Source organism: Alligator mississippiensis, chromosome 12 (genome assembly GCF_030867095.1).
Source record: "Alligator mississippiensis isolate rAllMis1 chromosome 12, rAllMis1, whole genome shotgun sequence".
Classification (NCBI taxonomy): Eukaryota; Metazoa; Chordata; order Crocodylia; family Alligatoridae; genus Alligator; species Alligator mississippiensis.
In genome coordinates, this window is record NC_081835.1 from 66,383,219 (window position 1) to 66,404,704 (window position 21,486).

The 21,486-nt window shown below is 40.6% G+C and overlaps 1 protein-coding gene across 2 annotated transcripts in view; it reads left to right on the forward strand.

The window, feature by feature from the left end:
- SCAI (suppressor of cancer cell invasion) overlaps nt 1-20,635 on the forward strand; it is a 68,094-nt gene extending 47,459 nt beyond the window's left edge. Inside the window, exons 13-18 of one of the 2 annotated variants that reach the window (XM_019495322.2) lie at nt 1,800-1,899; nt 4,359-4,440; nt 8,682-8,754; nt 10,422-10,595; nt 10,817-10,917; nt 12,001-20,635. In XM_019495322.2, coding sequence (XP_019350867.1) covers nt 1,800-1,899; nt 4,359-4,440; nt 8,682-8,754; nt 10,422-10,595; nt 10,817-10,917; nt 12,001-12,147 — 677 coding nt within the window. In that variant the 3' untranslated portion in view covers nt 12,148-20,635. Of the gene's footprint in view, nt 1-1,799; nt 1,900-4,358; nt 4,441-8,681; nt 8,755-10,421; nt 10,596-10,816; nt 10,918-11,997 lie in introns of both variants that reach the window. The other variant, XM_014603013.3, reaches the window with a different exon arrangement.
- Nucleotides 20,636-21,486: the final 851 nt, after the last annotated feature.

A 21,486-nucleotide genomic window follows, 5' to 3' on the forward strand; every position in this document is an offset into this window, starting at 1 on the left:
CTTCTTGATGAGTACTATAAAGGTAGCGGGTCAGGAGAATGGTGGCAAAATGGCTGAAAGTCTCTGCAAAGGTTGTTGTATTTGCACGTTTGTTGATGTGACAGTTCAAGCCCTTGTCATGATTTTGACAACTCCCCTCACCTCATCCTCCCTTTCCGTCCGTCCCAGCAGAAAATACAGCTGCAATCTAAAAACCTAAGTTTGGCCAACTGGGGTAACTGCAGTTAAATGATTTGGTTACATTTACATAACAAACTTTAAAAGAAGAAATTCTTTCAAGCATCCTAAACATTGTATGCACCTCGTCTGTTGGAGACTCGCATTCCTTTATATGATGCATGCCTTTTCCATCCTCCATGCATGACTAGGGCTTTCAAAATGTTTTTTTAAAAAAAATCCTTGCTGCCTTTCTGTTGTGGCAAGGATTTTTTTAATTTGCTTTTAACATTTTTTCACTGGGCTATAATCCAGTGTATTCTGGTCTCAGCTATGTTCTGTCCTTTAGAGCCTGCATTTTATCCACCACATGTCTTGTTCTAGCTTCCTGGGTTATGATAGAGGCCCCCAGTGTGTCATGTGAAGAACCACGTAGTCAGTGCTTCCTGTTCCCAAGAGGTGCATGAAACGCATGGGCTAGCGGTTACACTTTTCAAAAGGAACGTGGATTGCAAATATTAGCATTCCCTGTGTGTCGTGCTCCGTATTAAAGTAAAGAGCAACTGCAGGTTGTAACACTGAACTCCACGTTCTGGTTTTGGCTCTATAGTCACAGAGAAGACCTGTGACAGTACTGAATGAACTTGCACTCTGTTCCTGATTCTCTACCCTAAAGCTCCCCTTGAAGATGACTGATGGCTTCTCCATTTTGAAGGAAGGGTTTTTTCTGTATTCAGTTGTGTTAAAATCCAATTGTGTAGATGTGTAGCAGGATAGGGAAGATGCAGTACATGTGTTATCCCCCTGTCCGTGTTACAGAGGGTTGATTGCCCAGACCAGGGTGAAAAACTTGCTGGGGTCTTGCACACTTTTGTAAGAACCACTGGCATTTTTGTGCCAATCGGATTTTGTTTTTTATTTATTTGTCTGCTGTTCATTGGCCAATTAAGCAGTTAGCCCAGATATACTCACTTCCACTGAATTTGCAAAACTTGGGCTGTCTAGTCCTAATGAAAAATACAGAATTTCAGAAACAGAAGTCTCAAGAATGACCGTTACCATGTGTCTGGCATTGTGCTAATAACAATGGGAACTTTGAAGCATTGAAAATAAACTGTCTTCATGTACAAGCTTTCCAGAGTTTCCCTCTTGCTGCTCCTTGCAGAGTTCTGATTGTAGACATTGGTGTTTATGGCAGCCTGGGAAAGGCTCAGGATTTGAAACTGGTTGATTTTAATCATCTGAAGGCCAGATTCTGATTCTGGAATACATTGATTCATGTAATAATATAAATACAGTATTAACTTGCTTGAAGTGTCCCTGGAGACACCTCCAAATGAAACCCTTTTATTACAAAGTCTAACAGGGTACAATATATTTGTCTTGGTCTTCTTTATACTCTGTTTTGAAGAATGAATAAAGTATAAGCTCTGAAGCATATTGCATTACCAAAGTAGTTGGTAGACACTGAAGTGACTGAAATGGCTACAACTTCAGTTGCATGGCTAGCAAATTGCAAGCACTCCATGATCCTTTTATTCCCAAATCATAATAGTTCAAATTCACTTACTTTTGTCCAACAGTATCAGTAGCTCTCAGTTGTGCTACGTCAGCTGATCTTGACTTTTCTTTGCCATTTGTAGGTCCGTATGATTTTGGTGGTGTTCTTACAAACAGTAACAGAGACATTATAAATGGGGATGCAATTCACAAGCGAAACCAGTCTTACAAGGAGATGCACTGGTAAGTTTTCATGATCTCAGCAAGCAGAAGAGGCATGCTTTCTCTCTTTCACGGGGAAAAAGGGCATCAAAACCGACTGGGCTCTTTTCTTAAAAAAAGTGGGTCATGTTGTGGAACAAATACTTGTTACAAAACTTCAGAGATGTGTGGGTTTCTTGTATGAACTGGGGGTGGGGGGATGGGGTGGCAGAAAGTAAGAGCAGACAAGGTTCTTTGGGTGAATCTGGTATCTTTTATTAGATCAACTTAAATAGTTGGAAAACAAATTTTAAGCAAGCTTTTGGGTTCAGGCCGAGGAAGTTTCAGCGCACTTTCATCTCTGCTTCTGTCAGTCTGCATTCACTGTCACCTCCACCTGCATTCTAGCAAAAGTAAGAGCAGGAGAGAGAACTCTGCTTTCAGTACTGAGTGGGGCCACTTGTGCAGCACATGCCATCTTGGGGACATACAGCTGTTGGATGTTACATTCATGTAGTGTGATGGTAATAACATTGCTATATTTTGCTTGAGGAATATAGCTTTTGGACCCTCTGTTTCAAAATGTCAGGTCTCCAGCTCGGCTTAAGGTTAAATATAATTAAATAAATGGATGTAGTATGGCACTAATCCTCCCTTCACCCCCTTCCAAGTTTTCCATTGTTGGAGGGCATGGGTAGGCACAAGTGAGTTAGACTTGAATGCTAGCAGTCATTTGAAAGTGGGCGCATGGGTGTTTGTCAGCTCTGCGTGCAGGTGCTCCATGATCCTCTTGTCTGCTCCTTCTGTTTCCAGTGTGCAGGAGTAGCAGTCTGTCTTAGTACTCCACACCAGAGCACTTGGCCATTGGCTCCCCATCTCTTCCATACTGCCCCAGTGTGGGGTCAGTGGAAGGGAGAGGACTTTTGGGGTGTTTTTACGTGTGCTCCAAGGGTAGAAGGGGAGGATACTTTAATTAAAGCATCTGAGAGCTGCTCTTACACAAGATGCTTCAGGCACTTTAATTATCAGCATCCCTGCACTGCAAAATGGTGGTGGAGAACTTTAACTGAAGCTCATCAAACAAGCTTTAGTTAAAGCACACCCCCACTGCCAAGTTGAAGTGCAGGGCCACTGATACAAGAGACATGGAGGCTGTTGAAGTATGCTGGTTGGCATTCTCCAGCAGACTCAATTAATTGATTAAATACAGCACGTCAGAGCAGCCTCCCTGCACGTCTACAGGCACCCTTAGTTTCCCATGGTACCCTGTCCTTTTGGGCCAAGCAGAGATAGCACTAACAGCTGTTCTGCCCAGTGAACTGAGCTGCTAAGGTAGGGGAGCACAGAGAAGTACATTCAGCACTGTCTGAGGATTCCTCTGGAGCATTTTTAATCCAGGAAATATCCATGTTAAGAATATACAGATTGTTTGGCATCTTTGCCTGAAATCATGAAAGTCTTGTCAGTAGCTGAAGCCCTAGCTCCATTTCTTAACACTTAGGGAATCAGTCCACTTGAACCCCTGCTAGAGAGCATGATAATTATGAACTGATGGAACACATGTGGAGGGTCGTATGAGAGAAAGCAGTGGTGGGTGTACAGTGCACATGCCCTTACCCACTTTCCTGAAAGGCTAGTAAAGATGATGTTGGTTTGTACTAACCCATCCTGGAACTCTTGTGTATTATTCAGGTGTTTTATACCCGTTTGTTAAAACCCCTAATTGTTTTTAGTTTTGGGATGTTATTCTCACTGCAAAAGAAACCTATGCTAATGTGATCTTGGGATGTAAAATCATGGGAATCCTGAAGGAGCATGGACATGTTAGTCTGTATTTGACACAAGTGTCAAACATTCCTAGAATGTTACGTCCCAGTCTGGTGTCTGCAGTTCAAGAAGGATGTTGAAGAAAAGCAAGTGAGAAAGTTTTTTCTATGCTTTAAATCAAAGTTGTAGTGGAGAAATTGGAGAAACTCAGTTTCCTTAGCTTGTTTTAGAAAGCTAAGTGATGAGGTGATCAATTCGTAAACATGTGTTTAGAAACAAAACCTTGATGATGGGCTCTTTGGTTTAGCATGTACGAATATAATGAAAAACTACTATATCACTGCAAGTTGAAGGGCTTGAAATTCAGCTTAGAAATAAAGTACAAAATGTTAACATCAGAGGGCAGTTTAACCCTTTGAACAACTCGCCAAGGGTTGCAATGGGTTCTCCGTTGCTGGAAAACTTGGCATCAGGATGGGACATTTTTCTAACAGGCTGTAGTTTCAACAGGAATTAATGCAGGAGAAACCTATGGCCCCTGCTGCATGCAAGCTCAGACTAGCGCTTGCATTGGTCCCTTCTGGCCTAGTCTCTGACTTGGACTATTGGGCTTTGTTGTTTTCTTCTGCTTTCCCTCTCTTGATGTGGGCAGTTATATGACTAGAAGTTGTGTGTCCCCATTGCAGCTTCACAGAAATTCTAGTGCTCTGTGAAGTGTCTCTTTCTCTTTCCAGCCTTCACCCTGGTGATCTGTACCCTTTCACAAGAAAGCCCCTCTTTATCATTGTGGACTCTTCAAACAGTGTCGCCTATAAGGTAAGGCTTTGGAAAGCAGCTGCATGTACAGTAGGATACAGTGTCAACTCCACGTTAGCTTATTCTTTTTATCAGGTTATTTTAAGCACTTTTGTATTTAGTCTTTCTTTTTTTCTTTTTTCTTTTTTTTCTTTTTTCTTTTGAGGTTGTGCATGCTAGTCAGGATCTGATCCTATGAATAGGAACAAGAGGGAGAAGCGTGTGAACAGCTGCTCATTGGAAAGTAATAAATTCTTCTGGAGGAAAAAACAGTTAAAGATTTCCAAGGTCTCTGGTGGGAGGTTTATTTTTGTTATATGCCAAAGACAAGTTTCTCTTTTTGGCTGGGGGTTACTTAATCTGCTATCATCACTTGAGCCATTCTTCACTGATCTGCTTTACTTGACACAGACAAGTCAACCCACAGAGCTTTGCTTTGTAAATTGTATACCTCTGAAAAACATATTGTGTACATCTGAAAAATAACTTGAACAAGAGAAAATAACAGCAGGAAATTAAGGCAAAAATACACCATAAACATCAAATATACATTCAGCATCTTCTAGTGCATATACACCAGCGGAACAAAATCTCTTCTGACTGGATGCTGTGGAAACAGTCAAGGTAGAATTGTTTCATGCCAAATCAACATTGGTAATTTGCAATTCAGGTATTATGAAAGTAAATTTGATTAATTCCAAAGCAACCAAGTACATTGAGATGACACTGATATTATTTCAGTAGTGAATGGGCTGTTAAAATATGTGCTAGGTACAGGAAACTGTCACTTCCTGATGTCTTCCTTTTGCAGCTCCTTTATTGGCAATCCAACAAATGAACATTTGAGACTGTATTTCTGAGGAGCAGTAGGGACGTCTAGTGGCCAGATGAGCTCACGGTCTGTCTTCTGTGTTGCTTTTTCAGAGGCATGCATTGGCTAAGAGTAAGCACAACAGTGATCATATAATTCAAGATGTGTGTATCAATTTGAGGACCCTCTGCCCTAAAAGTCATAACAAAGTGTTGCCTTTTGGTAGTGCCTTTTTGTGCCATTTAGAATAACTTCTCTAATGCCAGTAAATTTATCTTTATTGGGTTTGTTAATATTACCCCAATTTACAGAGAGGGAAATGCAGATGCCAGGGGGCTTTCATGACTTGTCCACAGCCACGCAGGAAGTTTGTGGCAGAGTCAGAAATAACTCTGAATCTCTTGACTCTTTTTCCAGCTTAACCACAGAGCTATTCTTTCAGCTACTGCAGTAGGAAATGAGGAAGACATGAATCAGGCCTGTTCTGAGAAAAGGCATTATTAGACAGTTTTGTTCACATGCGTGATGTCTTTGGGCAGGCGGGTGTCTCATAGGTACAAGTCCCAAAGAAATCCAAGAGTCCAGTGCATGAGCAGTGCTTTCAGTAGAAAGCTGTTTTAAATTTAGCTAAAAATAAATCAAATACTTTAATCTAGTCCAAACTATGCCTAAAATTTCCGTGCAGTGAAAAGGGCAATGACACTAATCTCAGCCAGGTTCTCTCCTTCCCTTCTTCCACCTCTCCCCCCCCTCCCCCCCCCCCCCCAATTATTTTGCTATAAGCCAAACCTTGATATCAGTTACCGAGTCCATTATTTGTTCCCTCCAAGCTCATGAAACAGCCCATCTTGGTTCATAAGCATGGGTGAAATAACTGCTTTGGTAGCCCTTGGAATTGTTTCTTGGTCATGTTCTGGAAATGGCTTCTAGGAACTCTTCTGATGTTAAGAAATTGGGGAGGCAGGTACAGGCGTCTGTTTACTAAAGTGTTTTTTCAGCCTTAAGGTACTTTTAGGAAATGTGTTACCATTCACGTGTGGGTGTAGCATGTTCAACTAGAGGTAAATACTGTAGTGCTCAGTCACAGGGTCTTCCGGACATTACATGTAAGTCTGTTCTCTGTGTGCTTGGTCGCCTTATGGCAAAAGTGTTGAAACAATGTGGGGTGAGTCTGGTGAAAATGAAATGCTTCAGAGGCAGAGCGCATCAGCGCAAACAAAGAGGGTCTGTGCAAGTGTGTGAAAACTAGGAGCCAATGCAGTTATTCCATTTCATGCTGCTATTCCGATTCTTTATGATAGAACAGCAGCTAATCTGATATTCAAATGGCACTGCTAGCAGTTCTGGCATTAACAAACGCCTCACAGCCCTTCTCCTAAGAGCTGCTTTCTGCTCTTGTGTGCATTCTTTCTTTCTTTCTTTCTTTCTTTCTTTCTTTCTTTCTTTCTTTCTTTCTTTCTTTCTTTCTTTCTTTCTTTCTTTCTTTCTTTCTTTCTTTCTTTCCTCCTGAACACTTTAAATGGTGATGACGGAGAGGGAGCCCTGCCAGGAAGTGACTTGCAAATTTGTCAGACCAGCTGCACTTTGTTATAGTCTCATCCTTTATCTTCCACCTTCAGCTAAATACATAACTGCAAGCTGTGTTTGTCTATTCAGGTTTCTCTGCAATTTCAGGCAGCCTGGTTTTCAGCTTTTGGAGTGGTTTTACCCTTGGAGCTGCTGCTGCTGCTGTTGCAATGCCATTAAAGGTTTAATGGTTCTACATTTAAGTATTTGCGCTCTCGCCTTCTGTTTTAGTGCAGAGAATGTCATTCTTGTACCCCTCAGCATGAAGGTGATTTCCTCCCGTTGCAGTGCTTAATGGCCATGTTTGACATCTTCAGTTCAAAGCAGCAAAAAGTTTTGAACTTTAGCTGTTTTAAAATGCTCATAGTCTAGAGTGGTCTCTTAAAAGGATTAATACTGTATTACTAGGGCCTTCAGAAGGGGGTTCTTGGCATTGCTTCAGTAAATTGTTATTTTCAGCACTGGAGTGTAAAAAAAAATTGTTCTGATTTTTAACCAGGTCACCTGCAATATTTAACCCCAGCTGTGACAGTTTCCTAATGCTAAACAGTTGTGCTACAGGAATGTTCAAACCCCTTGGTGCCAGTAGCACTTCTGGGATTATTCTGTTCCTAATGGGCCAGAATAGTAATGGTTGCAGAGACACCTGTTAGCATTTAAAATTCTCCCTATATTGTTCAGTATTAGCAATTAGTAGTTTGGCTTACAGCTATTGTCTGTGCAGTAATGGTTTTTGACTGGAAACTAGACCTATAATATTTAGCCCATAAATCTGCCTGGATCACTTCTTGGAACAGAGCTTTTAAGCCTAATCAGCATTTTGTTATGCATACAGAATGCATTACTTTGATTAGACCAGGCCACCATCTTCAGTATTTTAACAAGTTTAGAATGAATTGTTCTAATGAAACTAACTGAAATGAAGCACAACGGAAGGAATGGAAATTTGTCTGAATTGGGCGAAAACAGAGCCCAGCTGCATAACCATTTAATTTTTCAGCCCATTAATGATTCTCCATGACCTGTAACTAAAATTCATAATTTGTACTTTAGGAGTATCTAAAGGGACTGAATTGCATTCTTCTGACCCCTGTTGCACTGATGTGAATACGTGCATTAGAGGTGTACAGATAAATTAGGCTGTCCTTTCTGACTTCACAGCTCTTCAGTTCTGGTAGTGTTATTAGCTTAGGACATGGGGACAGGCTCTAATCGTTAATTGAAGAAACTTTTTCCTGTTTTGGACCTGCATTATGTGCTATAGCAGAAAGACTCTTCCTTTGGTATATAGTGCTGTCTGCTGGCTTTCTTGTGCAGCATGGTGCATTTATACTAGTACTGAAGGAAAATAAGTTATTTCAGTAAGAATAAGTTTTCCAATAACAGGCTTTGTTTATTTTAAAACCAAACTCCCCTGGCTCTCTTGTTCTAGCAGGATCAGTCCTATTGCTTGTTAAACAAAAAAAAAATTGCAATTACTTTAATTGAACAATCGAGCTAGGGACATTGAATTATTGAGCTAGGGACAAAGAAAGTAACTTGCTTTTGTGTCTAAAAATAAATGGCTTCTACTTCATATAGAATATCATTTTTAAGTAATTCCATTATTCTAGTGGGTTAATGGGTTATCTTTAGAAGCCCTCTTTCTGTGAAACTTGTGCCTGTTGTTGGGGTGAGGGAATTTAAAATTTCTTTTAAAATTTGTTGTTTTTTTCTGTTGGGCTATGGTATATGAAGAATTGAATATTAGCCTTAGTGTCTCCATTTATCTGGTATGCTTGCCTACCTCAATTAGTAGCCTTAATTGTATCAGTTAAACAGATTGGGGTTCTGACCTAAGGAGACAATTGGTGACAGTCATTGCTTTAATTATTTTCTGTTGCAGAACTTCACAAATTTATTTGGACAACCACTGGTGTGCTTGCTTTCTCCAACAGCGTATCCCAAAGCATTACAAGGTATGAAGGTGTTCTTTAGCAGCTGTCAGTTGTATCACTTGTCTGTCTGTCTGTCTGCATAATTTTTGGAGTTGGTGGATGCTATATGGAAATTTGTCTGCTTTTGGAAGACTTTCTCTTCATGTGATGATCCCAGCTGGGGTGAATATTGCTGGACCAGCCTGGCATGCCCAGAATTTACTTGAAGTCCACAGTGAATGATTTCTTTAACATGGCATGATTGACAGGAGACTGTCTGATCAGCTTCATCCAAGCACCAACATGTAATATCTTCTCAGATGCAGCAAGGTGGAAATGTCCTGGTGCTGGGTTTGTAGTTCATTTCTTCTATGACTAGCACTTGAGAAAAGTTTCAGTACAATAGAAATGTTGCTAGGATTACACTGCCTACTCCCTGTCCCAGCCATAGTCCTGAGACCAGGACTTTATAACCAATCTGCAGAGTCTCTGTGGCACCTGCTGCTGCGTTTTGAGGGTTGCTTAACAAAAAAATGTTAGATTTACATATTACAGAGGAGATGCAGTGATTCCTGTAGGGACAGCTCATGGACCAGAACACTTCTGAAATCTTCTAGGTTAAAAATGACCCAGGACTGATTGCCATCTGCCTCTTCTGTTAGGAATGGAGGATGCAGTGTGGACTCCAGTGTGTTCAGGAGATTCACTTGTCAGAGCTTAAAAGAAGAAGATTGCAGCAATTAATTGCTCTAATCATATTTACCTTTATAAAAACTTCACAATGCCAATAACTGTAAATGGTTCTGGGGTATCTTGGTCAGGGCTGTCATTTTACTGCTACTTCTGAGCATGAAGTCCAGTCTGCTGACATAGTTTGTGGCACAAGAATGGTGTTCATCAAGTGAATGCATGGGAAGCTGGAGACTACAATTGCTTTAAGGTAAGTTCTATTTAAATGAGGCTTTTTTTAGAAATTAAGAATTGTTCAAGTGAAACTATTTAATTCAACAGATATTCTAATCAACAATAGAACTTACCTTTTAAAACAGTGAGTGTCTCCAGCAGAGGCCCTAATTTTAATGTTCATAAACTGACACACTGTGACCAGAGTCCTAAGGAGATTCCACATTAACTTGTATTTCTGCTTTCTTGTCTTAAAAAATTCTTAAATAAAAGCCAGAAGCCCTGCCAAGAAAAGGAGTAGATTTCTGCAGAATTAAGGATAGGGTGAAAAGGAGGGGGACACTTATGTAGATTTTGGGTTGGGGACCCTATGTCTCAAGTATTATTTGTTCATCTATACAGACATCTTGTATACCCTTTTCCAGTAATGCTTCTATTAAAACCTAAAACAGGGAAGTATTTTGAGACAGTTTGGTCAGTTATGACTTCATAAACACATTCTATATTCTGTGATAACACAAATTGTAGTAAAACTGTTCACAGATTTGGAAAAACATAAGCACTGATGCAGTCTCTTCTGCACCTGGCTTGTGCACATATCTGCCATGATCCTGAACTGTCTTCCTGATGATGCATGTGATTTAACCCATCATAAGGGCAGGGAAAACATTATTAGACACTGCAGCGAGTTCAAGTCTGTAACAGATGAATGAGTTGAAGGGTTCAGGATTTTGTTCTGCAGCAAGGGCAACTCTTCTGTTTGACATGCCAAATGCATCATGTTGTTATTTATTATTGGCTTTTAGATCAGTCTCAGCGGGGTAGCCTCTTCACCCTCTTTCTGAACAATCCTTTAATGGCATTCCTATTTGTCTCTGGATTATCAAGCATGCGCAGAGGATTGTGGGAGAAGTGTCAAGATTACCTTAGAAAAATCAACCGGGATATTGCCCAGCTGCTGACTCATTCCCGCTCCATAGGTATGTCGTTAAAGATCTACATCTTCTACAACCGACAGCTCAATAGACAACCCAAGCTGATTTTTCTTTTAATTGTTTTTTGTATTCCTCAGCTTGTGTAAAGGATAATGCAGACTGAGTGAGAAATGCACAGCTATTCCATGTGTTTCCTCAAAGGTTTCTTGCCTTAATGCTGTTCTTTATCAAGTTTTCTTTAAGTGTTACCTTCTTCCTTTCTGCAGATCAGGCTTTCCTTCAGTTTTTTGGGGATGAATTTCTTCGCTTACTTCTAACAAGATTCATCTTCTGCTCTGCCACCATGAGGATGCACAAAATTTTCCGGGTATGCAGGGAAAGTGATCCCTTCATGAGAACAATTCACTTAGCATATGCTGTTTTCACAGAGAATTGCACAGGCTGGGAATAAAAGGTCTCTTCTGTAGTTCTTGTGGTCACTGATGGCACTATTACCACTCAGAAGGGCTCCTGAAATTCTCAGAACAGTATTCACCAATATGTATATGAAGTATGTATTGGGTAACGTTCTTAATTCTTACTGGTGAAAAAGCCTTCCTGTATTAATGCTTATACCTGATTTTAACAGTATATTGCATCTGTCTTCTGATTATGTGGAAAGCATGAAATCTTTTAACTTCTGAGCCCTTTTAACTGCACCATTTCTGAAGGAAATGCTATCTAATACTGACCACACACATTATTTTATAGAGCATTATAATTGTGCACAGGCTTTGAATGGTAGCTGAACTGTGCGAAAAATGGAGAGAATGATTTGACAGAAATTAACAGAACCATAGCATTGGGAGAAAGTGGTCTTTCACTGAGAAGTCTCTTGGAATTTGTGGGCTCTGAAGGAGTTTTGGAAGGAGAACAAGTAGTTAGAGGGCAGGAAAGTGTTTTCCCTGCTGTTGGGAAGTGTTGCAAATGAAGTTTGCTTCTGGACTTACACCTTTATGCACACTGTGGGTGTAGGCATCCAGATCTAGCTTGCCTACTTAGTGTTCAAGCATTATAGAAAACCTGAAAAAGTAGATGTACAGAAAGTAAAATATCAGCAGTCTATTTTAGTGTGTGTGTGCGTGTGCATCAAATTTCCCTTTTCCTCACGGTTTCCATGAATGTGTAATAAAAATGGAACGTGCCCAGCTGTCTTAAGTTACTGAACCTATGTATCGCCACCATGACCAGTAAGGCTTGAGCTTCCCTGCAGCTTTGCAAATTAGGATACGACTTTGTGTGAAGGGAAAATACTCTGAAAAATACCTTCATTACTTCCAGTGAAATCCTGTCTTTTGTGTGGCCTATTTACACAAATCAGCATATTTTTAAATGAGTTTGGTCTTTTGTACTTTTGTTGTAAATACTATAAGAGTAAGTATACTGTTTTTGTTTTCTTTTTGTCTAGCAGGAAACTCGAAATTATCCAGAATCTTATCCCCAGTTGCCAAGAGACGAAACAGTGGAGAACCCTCACCTCCAAAAACACATTTTGGAGTTGGCTTCCATACTGGATGTTAGAAATGTGTTCCTGGAAAACACCCTCGACGACTATTAAAAGAAACTTTCTTATTGCAATGGGGTTTCCCTAGCCACAGTTTTTGAATGGTGCAGTTTTCTAATGTGAAAATCCAGAAAAGGAATTACTTGATTTTTATTTTTAAATTTAAGACCATTATTAAAAAAACAGCTGTTAGCTTGGCTGTTCCATTCTGTATGGGGTCAATTTTATAAACAAATGTTTTCATGTCTTTTAAATGTTAACCTAAGGAATCCCTGGAGTTTTATTTTTGTTTTTTGGCTGAAACTAACCACATCTCCAACAGATGATCCTAAGTACAAGTATTATTGGTCACTTTTAGCCCACGTTTGTGGAAAATCCTTTATTTTTATACAATTTTAAAAAATTGGAAAGGGAAAAAAATAGGGAAAAAAACGATATTTTATCCCCAAAGAGTTTGGATTTGAAATGATAAAGTTTGAACCATACAGCGCAAACCAACAATAGCAATAAGAGTCCTTCGTAATAAATATATATTTTTCATTCTTAGGTGAATAATTGGACAGAAATCTTAGAATGCAGTTGGAGCAGCAGGGTTGAAGTAGAGCTGTCAAGGACTCCCCTGCAATCTAGTGTTCCTTGTAAATTTGTCATTTAAATCTTGCACTGCACAGCACTGCTGGCCAGGGATGCATATCCCATTCTGCCTGCTTTGGGTGTGGGATAGCAGGCTGGTGTGCATTAAATAAAGCTGGCCCTTCCCCCTCTCCCCACCATGCCTGAGGTCGGAGCCCACCACTTTTCTGTCATGGGAGGACAGTGTGTTTCTCCTTTTTTGCTTATTGGTATCTCTTCTGAAATCGCCAGGATTCCCCGTCCTTTCCTCACGTGAATGAAGAAGCTAACGGGAACAGCATTTCCGGTGCCTGGGAATTGAAAGTGTCCCATAGCAGTACTGAGTACCAGCCCTCCCCAAGAAACACTTGGCCAGAAGCCTCACAGAACTGGTGCAGTTACCTACTTGTAACCATGAGATGATTTTTTCATGCATCTTTTTGACCCCAGAAGACCTGTTTTGTTTCGTTTGGTTGTTGTTGTTGTTATGGTTAACAAAAGTAAGTTCTGTTACAAAGCACTGCTGTCCTACATGTAGCAAATACCGATTCCTCCATCATGCTCCCCCACTTCCCTGGTCTGGAGATGCTCTTGAAAGGGCAGACTGGCTGAGGAGTGAGAGGTACATGATAACAGCTAGCAGGGCTTGGTTTATAGGTTCTCCAGCCTCAGTTGGGACCCTTTTAATTGGATATTTTTGTTTGGACGTAACATCTCTCAGCAGAGTCTCATGAAGTCTCCATTTTGGGTACAGTGAAGAATGGTTATGATCTGTGTGAATGTGTTTGCTGGGAAAGCGGGAGTTTGTTGCTGGCTGGACAAATGCCTCTGGAGTTGCACAGTGGCTGCAGGAGCTCTTGCACTTGCTGACAGAGAGGCAGCCTGGAGCAGAGAGGAGAGAGCGCTGAGGAGCTTTGAAGTAAATGTTTCATACGTCCAGCCTAATGATTATTGACACCCCAGATTTCAGACAGTCTTCACTTGAGTTAGCAACAGCAGGTAATACAACTCTTCCCAAAACGAAGCTAAAGGCTAGCAGATACCATTGTTTCAATGTTTGGCTTTTATAAAAATATTTAAAAAGTGAAGTGTACTTTCTGAGAATATTGATGCTGCCCAGAAGGTATTCATGCTTTTAAATCCAGGGCAGGGTTGTCTTTGTAGAAAAGAAGCATAATTTATATATCAAAAATTACAAAATAGTTTTTCAAATGGACTGAATTGACAAATCTGGAATAATATTAGCAAATCAAACTGAAGTCATGCTGCTTCTGTATGGGTAAAATCTGGCTGGTATTGGAAAGGCTGCCTTCTAGCTTTTGTTATTGTGCATGGCTCTGCTGTCTGAATTAAGTCCATTAGGGTGTTCCAAGTACCGTATTAATTAAACCGCAGTAGAGCAAGCACAGCGGATCATGACCGTATGAGTTAGCAACATGGAGCGTTCCAAGCCATTAGGGAAAGATTTTGGTCTGTGTTCCTTTCTGATATTGGAACAATGAAAAGGGTGGGGAAGGAATTTAATCAGCCCCATGACTCAGGAGTCCAGTCAGATATTGCAGTTTTTAAATGAAGAGTAGCTGCATTAATTTGATGCCAACCCCAGTGGGCCTTATCACAGGACTGTTGCACAATGTTGTGACCTTCTGTTCAAGAGAGGCTGGACTATAAAGGGTGGAGAGTGTTGCAGGCTGGGATTGGTCTCCTTCTGGCTTGGGGCTCGGGGAGGAGTACAGTGCAGAACAGCCAGGAAGCTTGCGCCACCTTTGCTTGCACTGTCTTGGGCCCTGGCCAGTGCCATCAGTCCTTCATGTCTGAGTACCAAAAGTTCAGGTGAATACTAGGAACAAAAATGTTTCTTCCTATGAGCAGATTGTGAGTGGTGATCGGGCTGCCTCTGCTTGGTCTGCAGTTCTCTTCTCTAGGATTGTGGTTCTCTGGTCACCCACCCGTCTTTAGCTGAGATGAGATTATTTTAATGACTGTGTATATACAAGGCGTTTGTGTGTGTATGTACAGGACGCACGCACCCACTGGTTGGGTGTGCTTGTAAATATGTATGTGGGTGTAAATATTTGTATATAGGGAGATATGAGATAATACGAGTTGTATATACAAAAAATATATATACACACAGACGCCAATCGGGATGCATTCCAGGAGGGTGTTCTAGAAGCATCATTCAGGATGCTGTAGTTAAGGTTGTGGCTGTATTCCCATGGTAATCCTCTATTTTCAGGGGCTCATATTTGGTTCTGTGAAATTGTTTGCGGCTGAAACTAGGTATAGGAGGCCTCATCTAGTCATCAGGGGCTTTTCTTTTATAAATTCAAATATTCCAGTTTTCATTGAGGGGACAGTAACATTGTGAAATGAACCCATATTTCTTGCTGCAGTGATAATCTACCCTCCTCAAAGTGCAGGAGGTCCCAATTGCTACAGCTCAGGATGGTTTAACAGTTAACGCTGTTATTTCTTTCATTATGACTTTCATGGAGCATGCTTTGTCCTGGGACATATGCTAGGGAAACTAGGAGTAGGAAGATCTTCATAGTCACAGGACAATGAAGAGCAGTATCCATGCTGCCCTGTCCCTTATGTTTGTAAGTTAACTGGGGGGAGAATCTCGCTCTTGTCCAGCTCATTTCCTTGTATCTGAGAAAAGCATGCTCTTCTGGACCTTGGGGAATGCCCCATTTGTGTCCTTGTGAACTCATGTGGAATGTCTTGGAAGCTGACTGGAGAAGCCTTGGCAGGACAAACTTGTATCCTGCTCAGCCAGGATGAAAGGTAGAGTTTGCATATGGTGCATTTCTCCGATTCCTAAGCCTATCTCTGTACTGTCAAACAGTGTGATATAGTTGGTCTTATTGCCCCATTTAGCTGGAGTCTGTTATGGGTCTGGCCAGATGGCAGCACCCATACAAAAGTGGTAGAAGAGGCTTGTGAAGAAAACAAGAGAACTTGGAGGTTGGATCAAGATCCAAACATGTTAGTAGCACTGACTGAATCCAGAAAATCAGTAATGTGCTTGTAAAGAAGACCTTGTTCTCTTCCTGACTATTCTGTCATATGATTACTTTGTTCAGAATATTTGCTGTTAATGAAACTTGAAAACAGGGAATTTCAAGACATGAGCTTCACTTCTTTTTTCTCTCTGAGGATTGTATTTGTAAAAAGATAAATACATAAAATAATACCCCATATCTGCTATAGAGAAGATCACAAGGGATCTCTCATTTTTTCCAACAAAATCAGCAGTATTCAAGACCAGAGGATTAGAATTCTTTTTCCACTTTGTACTAAGTCATCATCAACATGTGTATGTACTATATGCATATGTATATGTCTGTAGATACCGTTCTCTGCATACACAGCAGGTTTGTACTTATCAGAAAAGTGTTTCTCCATTGGTTTCATATTCAGCAATCCTCAGTTTAGAAGTGGATAGCAGTGATAGATAGATCTGGAGGGGGAGTGGAGCCCCTATTTTCAGATACAAATGGGTATTCAGTGTCAGGCACCCAGAAATGGGTGTCTTCCTTACAACAGTAGAGGCGACTTGAATTAAAACCAATAGGTAGGTCAAGTTCATGAGGGACGGGGAAATATGCAAACCTGACTAAGTGCCTGCTTGGCAGACTTCTGCCATAGGTCCTGCCTTCCGCTCATGGTAATATAGCAGGCCTGATCAAATAAACCTTTACTGCCATTTGTGGCATCTCTCTTGCCCTGTACTCCTGTACCATTTAAGCTTTAAACCATCTGGCCAAGGTTAACACTTACTGCTCTTCTTTCCCTTGGCATCTCAGATTAACAATGAAAAATAGAGCTGTGGATCTTCCTTTGGTTGTACTTACTAACCACACTCTGGATAAAAAGGGTTTCTTGTGCAGCAGATACTAATGCTCTGTTCCATCAGAATCGGGGACGTGTGACAATTGGACAAGCTAGGCTGGAATGAATGCTGAGCAAGTCTCGAAACTTTGGCCTGATAGACTTTGGAATAATAATCTTCAGTAGATAGCAGCCACTTTCTCAGCTAAGCATGCAAAGAAATTCTTAGAGAGAGAGAGAGTGTACCAGGACCTCTCCAAGTGTCAAAGAAAGTATGAGAGTATGGGGATTTAGGATTCAGAGGAACACACCTATTCATCTTTGGAGCTCTTACAATTATAAACTCTGTTAAAACTGCCTTTGTAAAGATGAGAAGAAAGCCTGTATTTGAATCCTACTCCATAAATGGAGAATCAAAGAGAGTCCGGGTTGCAATTGTGGTGTGATTTTTTTTTCAGATGGTGCAACACATGGTGAACGATTGCCCAATTAGATCATTTAATGGCAGTCTAAAATCAATCCATGCAGCCACCCCTGAAATAGTTGAATGGCTATCAAATTTGGATATTAATCTATGAATGTTGTAATCCTAAAATGTCATCTGAAAGATGAAGAATCCAGAGCTCTTTATTTTGAGGGAGAAAACAGTCCAAATCTACCATCTTTTGAAGTCAGCTCCTTCCTGAAAATAACCTTTCTGAAATAGCTGTTCTCTTTTTAAGGCTTCTCTTACAAACATTCACTAGACTCTAATAATCTTTCTCAGCATCACACCTCACTGCTGGTAGCAATGGTCAGAGCTTTAATGCAGAACAGGCAGGACTAGGCAACATAGTTGTTCTAAATACTGGTTGATCAATAGCTTTTGATACAACAGCTCCTTGAGTTGTTGTGTCAAGGGAAGCTGCACTCGTATGAAAAATACTGGCAATCTGATGGGGAAAGGTGTGTAGATGGCTAAGAGCTGTACCTGGACTGGAGCACTGCCAATCTGTGGATAAGGATGCTTCTATGGCAGATTGGGAAAGAAATACCCCAAGTGGGAATCATGCAAGTAACGAAGATCACCCACATTTCTGAATAACTTTGTAGAGGAACATTAGATCCATCTATGAAGATCTAGTGCAGGGGCTTTGGGTATTGGATGTTTGAATGTGAGAGGGAACTGTGAAAAGTATATCTTTAGATTGACTTTTGCTTGCTTTTAGGATAAGCCGGTTGCCATCACTGTTCAGCTCTTTTCTCCAGAGAAGACCCTGCCTTCCTTTTAGCTATTTCTTTTTCTCCAAGCCACTTCTCTTCCCAGTTGCTGAGAGAACCTGCTGAAGACTTCTGAATTTCTAAATGGTGTTTCAGAAGAGTGAAGGAATAAATCTCTCCTCTCCTTCTTGACTTATTCTTATTGCGAACTCAGTTGCCCAGATGCGTAAGTGCTTTTACTCAGATATTCCTGCTTCACTTCGTGCTTTGAGACTTGAGCAGCTGACTTCCTATGCTACTCTTTGTTCAAGTAAGGCACTGAAACAGTTTTCAGATCTAATTAGGTTGTTCCCCTGCACATATTCCTGCAGGGCTAATGAAACCTTCCGTACAAGATGAAACTGCAGAAAGGCTGTTTTGAATTTCCTGTTCAGACCATGTTACCTGCTCCCCTAATATTTCCTTACAAAAAGAAGGGACCCTATCTGCTTTGCAGATTTCTTCCAGCCTCTTTCATTACCACTTCTCAGTGAACATGGTGAAATTCTTTTTTCTCCCCCCCCCCTCCCCTCTCCAGGAGCAGGGCACTGCCTATTACACACAAAAGCACAAATGTGCCTCTACCTTCTCCTGCCCCTCCCCTAGGCTCCCCAAGTAATAAGCGGAAGAGATGGGGCTGGAAGAAGGCAAAATCTAAGAAACCCAGAAAGAGGATCTGTGCCTCTGGCAGCCCATCCTTGGAGGAAAGGGGAGCTTTCTGCCTCTGTTTGGAAATCTGATTATTTATCACCAAAAATAATTTTATATTGAATTGGTTTAAAGTTATTTTACAGCCATGTGCCTGTATATCATATTTTGGTAAAAACAGATATTTTACTTAAGATATAGAGAGATATATAGATGAACTTTTTGAAGCAAATGGACTTTTCTTCAAGGCATCTGTAAATCACCAAAACTGTGTAATTGCCAGAAAATATTCTGCAATTTTGGTGTCCTTGGGAGGAAAGGAGTATGTTTTTTGTGTTACCACTGAACATTTCAGGAATAAAAAAGAGCTAAGATTAAAGTGAGAATTTAATAATGTTAGTTTCCACCATGATTCTTATTAGTAATTAGAATTAAGTAGTATGCAGGCCTGCTTACTGCATCCATGATCGGTTTTAAGCCTTCATCTGTGCCATTTTGCAAGCAGATTTCTAGTATGCTTTTGCTTCTGTCAGCTGGCCGTTAACGAACCACTAGCTCTCCAGATTTTTCTCTTGTTTTTGCTGTATAAAAACCTTAGGAGTTATCTCTTTTATGGCTGTTCTCAATTCTTAGTTGTCCAGTTGTAAGGTATGTTGTATAATGAAGGTGCAAGGCATACTTAAGCTTCTGTAAACGAAAATGGCATGCAACCAGAATGCCTACGCCACCCAACGTAAATGGCTTGATCCACTAGTTTACATGGTATATAAGACAAGCTTTTAATCAGGCGGCAGCAGCAGCAACTTTAGGTCAGGAAGGGCTATAAGTATGTAGATCTCTGATGTATTTGGGCTCCTTAGCACATCCTAGCTGGACGGAGTCCTTTAATTCTAGTGAGTAACCATTTACTCACCATTTCTTACAATCCTAATGAAACCTGAAATCAGCCAAGTGTGGAACAAGCATGTCTGCACCTGGTCTCTGACCCTTCCCCACAGAGACTAATAACTATGTAAATCTTTTTCTAGCCTTGTATTGTTGTTAGAAAGTAACATTCTTGTTTTTAATGTGTTATTTGGAGGTCATAAATAAATAACTTGCCTTTTTAGTGGTATGAAAGGACTTTTAATAAACTGTGGCAAATGCTTGTATGTAACTGAAATGTTGTTGAACTGTGATGCCATTTGTAGGGAAATATACAGCTGTATTTCTAATAGGAGCCCTCTCCTGAAGAGATGGAAGCACAAGTTTTACATGTACCTATCCTGTTCCAAGTGCTGCTAGTCTATAGTGCATGTGATGATGCTGTTTGGTAACAAACCTCTGTGATGGTTCAACAAAGCCACTGTTTACCTTTGTTACATAACCATGTCTTGTCGCCAGTTTGTCTGTTATGACTTGAGTTTTTAAAACAAAAAAATAAATAAATATAGATATATATATACTGAAGAGAAACCTATCTTGATCTGACCGGTGTGGTATGCGGCCTTTCTACCGCTGAGGAAATCTCAGGCCACCTTTGGTTTTACCGTACGTCAAAAAGGACATCTTTCTGCAAAGACCTACCAAGAAATGTGTCACCATAAAAACCGGTTCGCACAGTTGATGTGGAAATCTTATGTCTGTCTCGTGCAATACTGTATAAGCTGTTGTCTGTCTTTTAATGCATCTAAATTACTTAAGCCATAACCTCAACCATGGATGTTTTTCTCATTTGTTTCACTCCATCTAATCTCTCTTCTCAGCTTTGAGTCTAATACTAATACTTCATGTTGTAGTTAGTGCAACACTGTGTGAAACCATGTTGGGTTCGATGGAAGGTAACCCAGCAAGATAATGGTGGGTATTCAATGCCTAATGGCCATCAAATGCATTGTGGTTCTTTATACGCCATCCTTTTGCTTGCTGCTGCTGGGAAGACTTTACTCCACTAAACAGTTTCCAAGTTAACACTGTGATTCTGCACAGAGCTGACATAGCATCAAGGGAACGAACTATTGTAACAATGTTTATGTTGCTTCGAATGACAAAAATATGAAAATGTTTGTTTTTGCTGTTGGAGTGCTGATGACATTTCACATTGATAAATGTTCTTCCAGAATGTGGCTACACTCATCAGTTGTGAACTATTGTACATGATTTTTGTATCTGAAATCCACTCATAAATTATGTGTATTACCAATATAAAATAAACATATTTGCTTAATTGTTTGCTACTGCTTATTGACACATTGGTGCTGTGCTACTCCAGGTGCTGGGTGATGATGTTCTTTCTAGTACTTTTGATAACGGAAGGGAAGTTAATCTTGATCGACAGCTCGTACATAGTCCAGCTTTTAGAGTACCAGTTGCTTCCTTTATAGTTTGTATTAATGTTGTTTGTGTGTCAGACTTGCTATTGGTGATTGTTTCCTTTTCTACCTTGCGGACATGGGGTTTCAAAAGGGTTGTCTGATGATATAAGCAGAGCTGGTAGTAGCTGTCTAGTGAAGATTACGTAATAGGACTTTCTTTATGGGTGTTCATATTTTTCCAGACTTACCCATTCAAGATGAAATTTCCATCAGGAATGACTCTTTCCATGAGGTGACTTTAAAAGTTATGCTAAAACAGTTGAGCTGATTGAGAGGAAAGCGAGGTAAAATACATTTTGTTAGGTTTTTTTATTTTTCGTTTCTGTGAGGAACAGGAACTTCCCCATCCTTTGAATCAGAAACTTGACATTTAGCAAAGAGATGCATTTTTGCCGTGTCTTCTCGGGTGGGTCTGACCGCATTGAGCACGCACAAGCTGCAGACACTGAACAGGATTTTCTTGGCAGTCATTTTTTTTCTGGCCAAGCACCAGAACTTGAAAGCAGGGATGTTGCTGTGCTTGGAGTATTTTTCTCAACCCAAGAGTAAAACAGCAGTCCGACTTGACTGCAGACAGGAAGGAAGATTTGAGCGAGGCAGAGGCCTGTGTGCTCAGGGAAAGGCAGACCCGAAGGCAGCCGAGGAATGTTTCCCTCGCAAGCACCAGGGGCGATGGCCTCCGGGCGCCTTGGCCCTCCAGCGG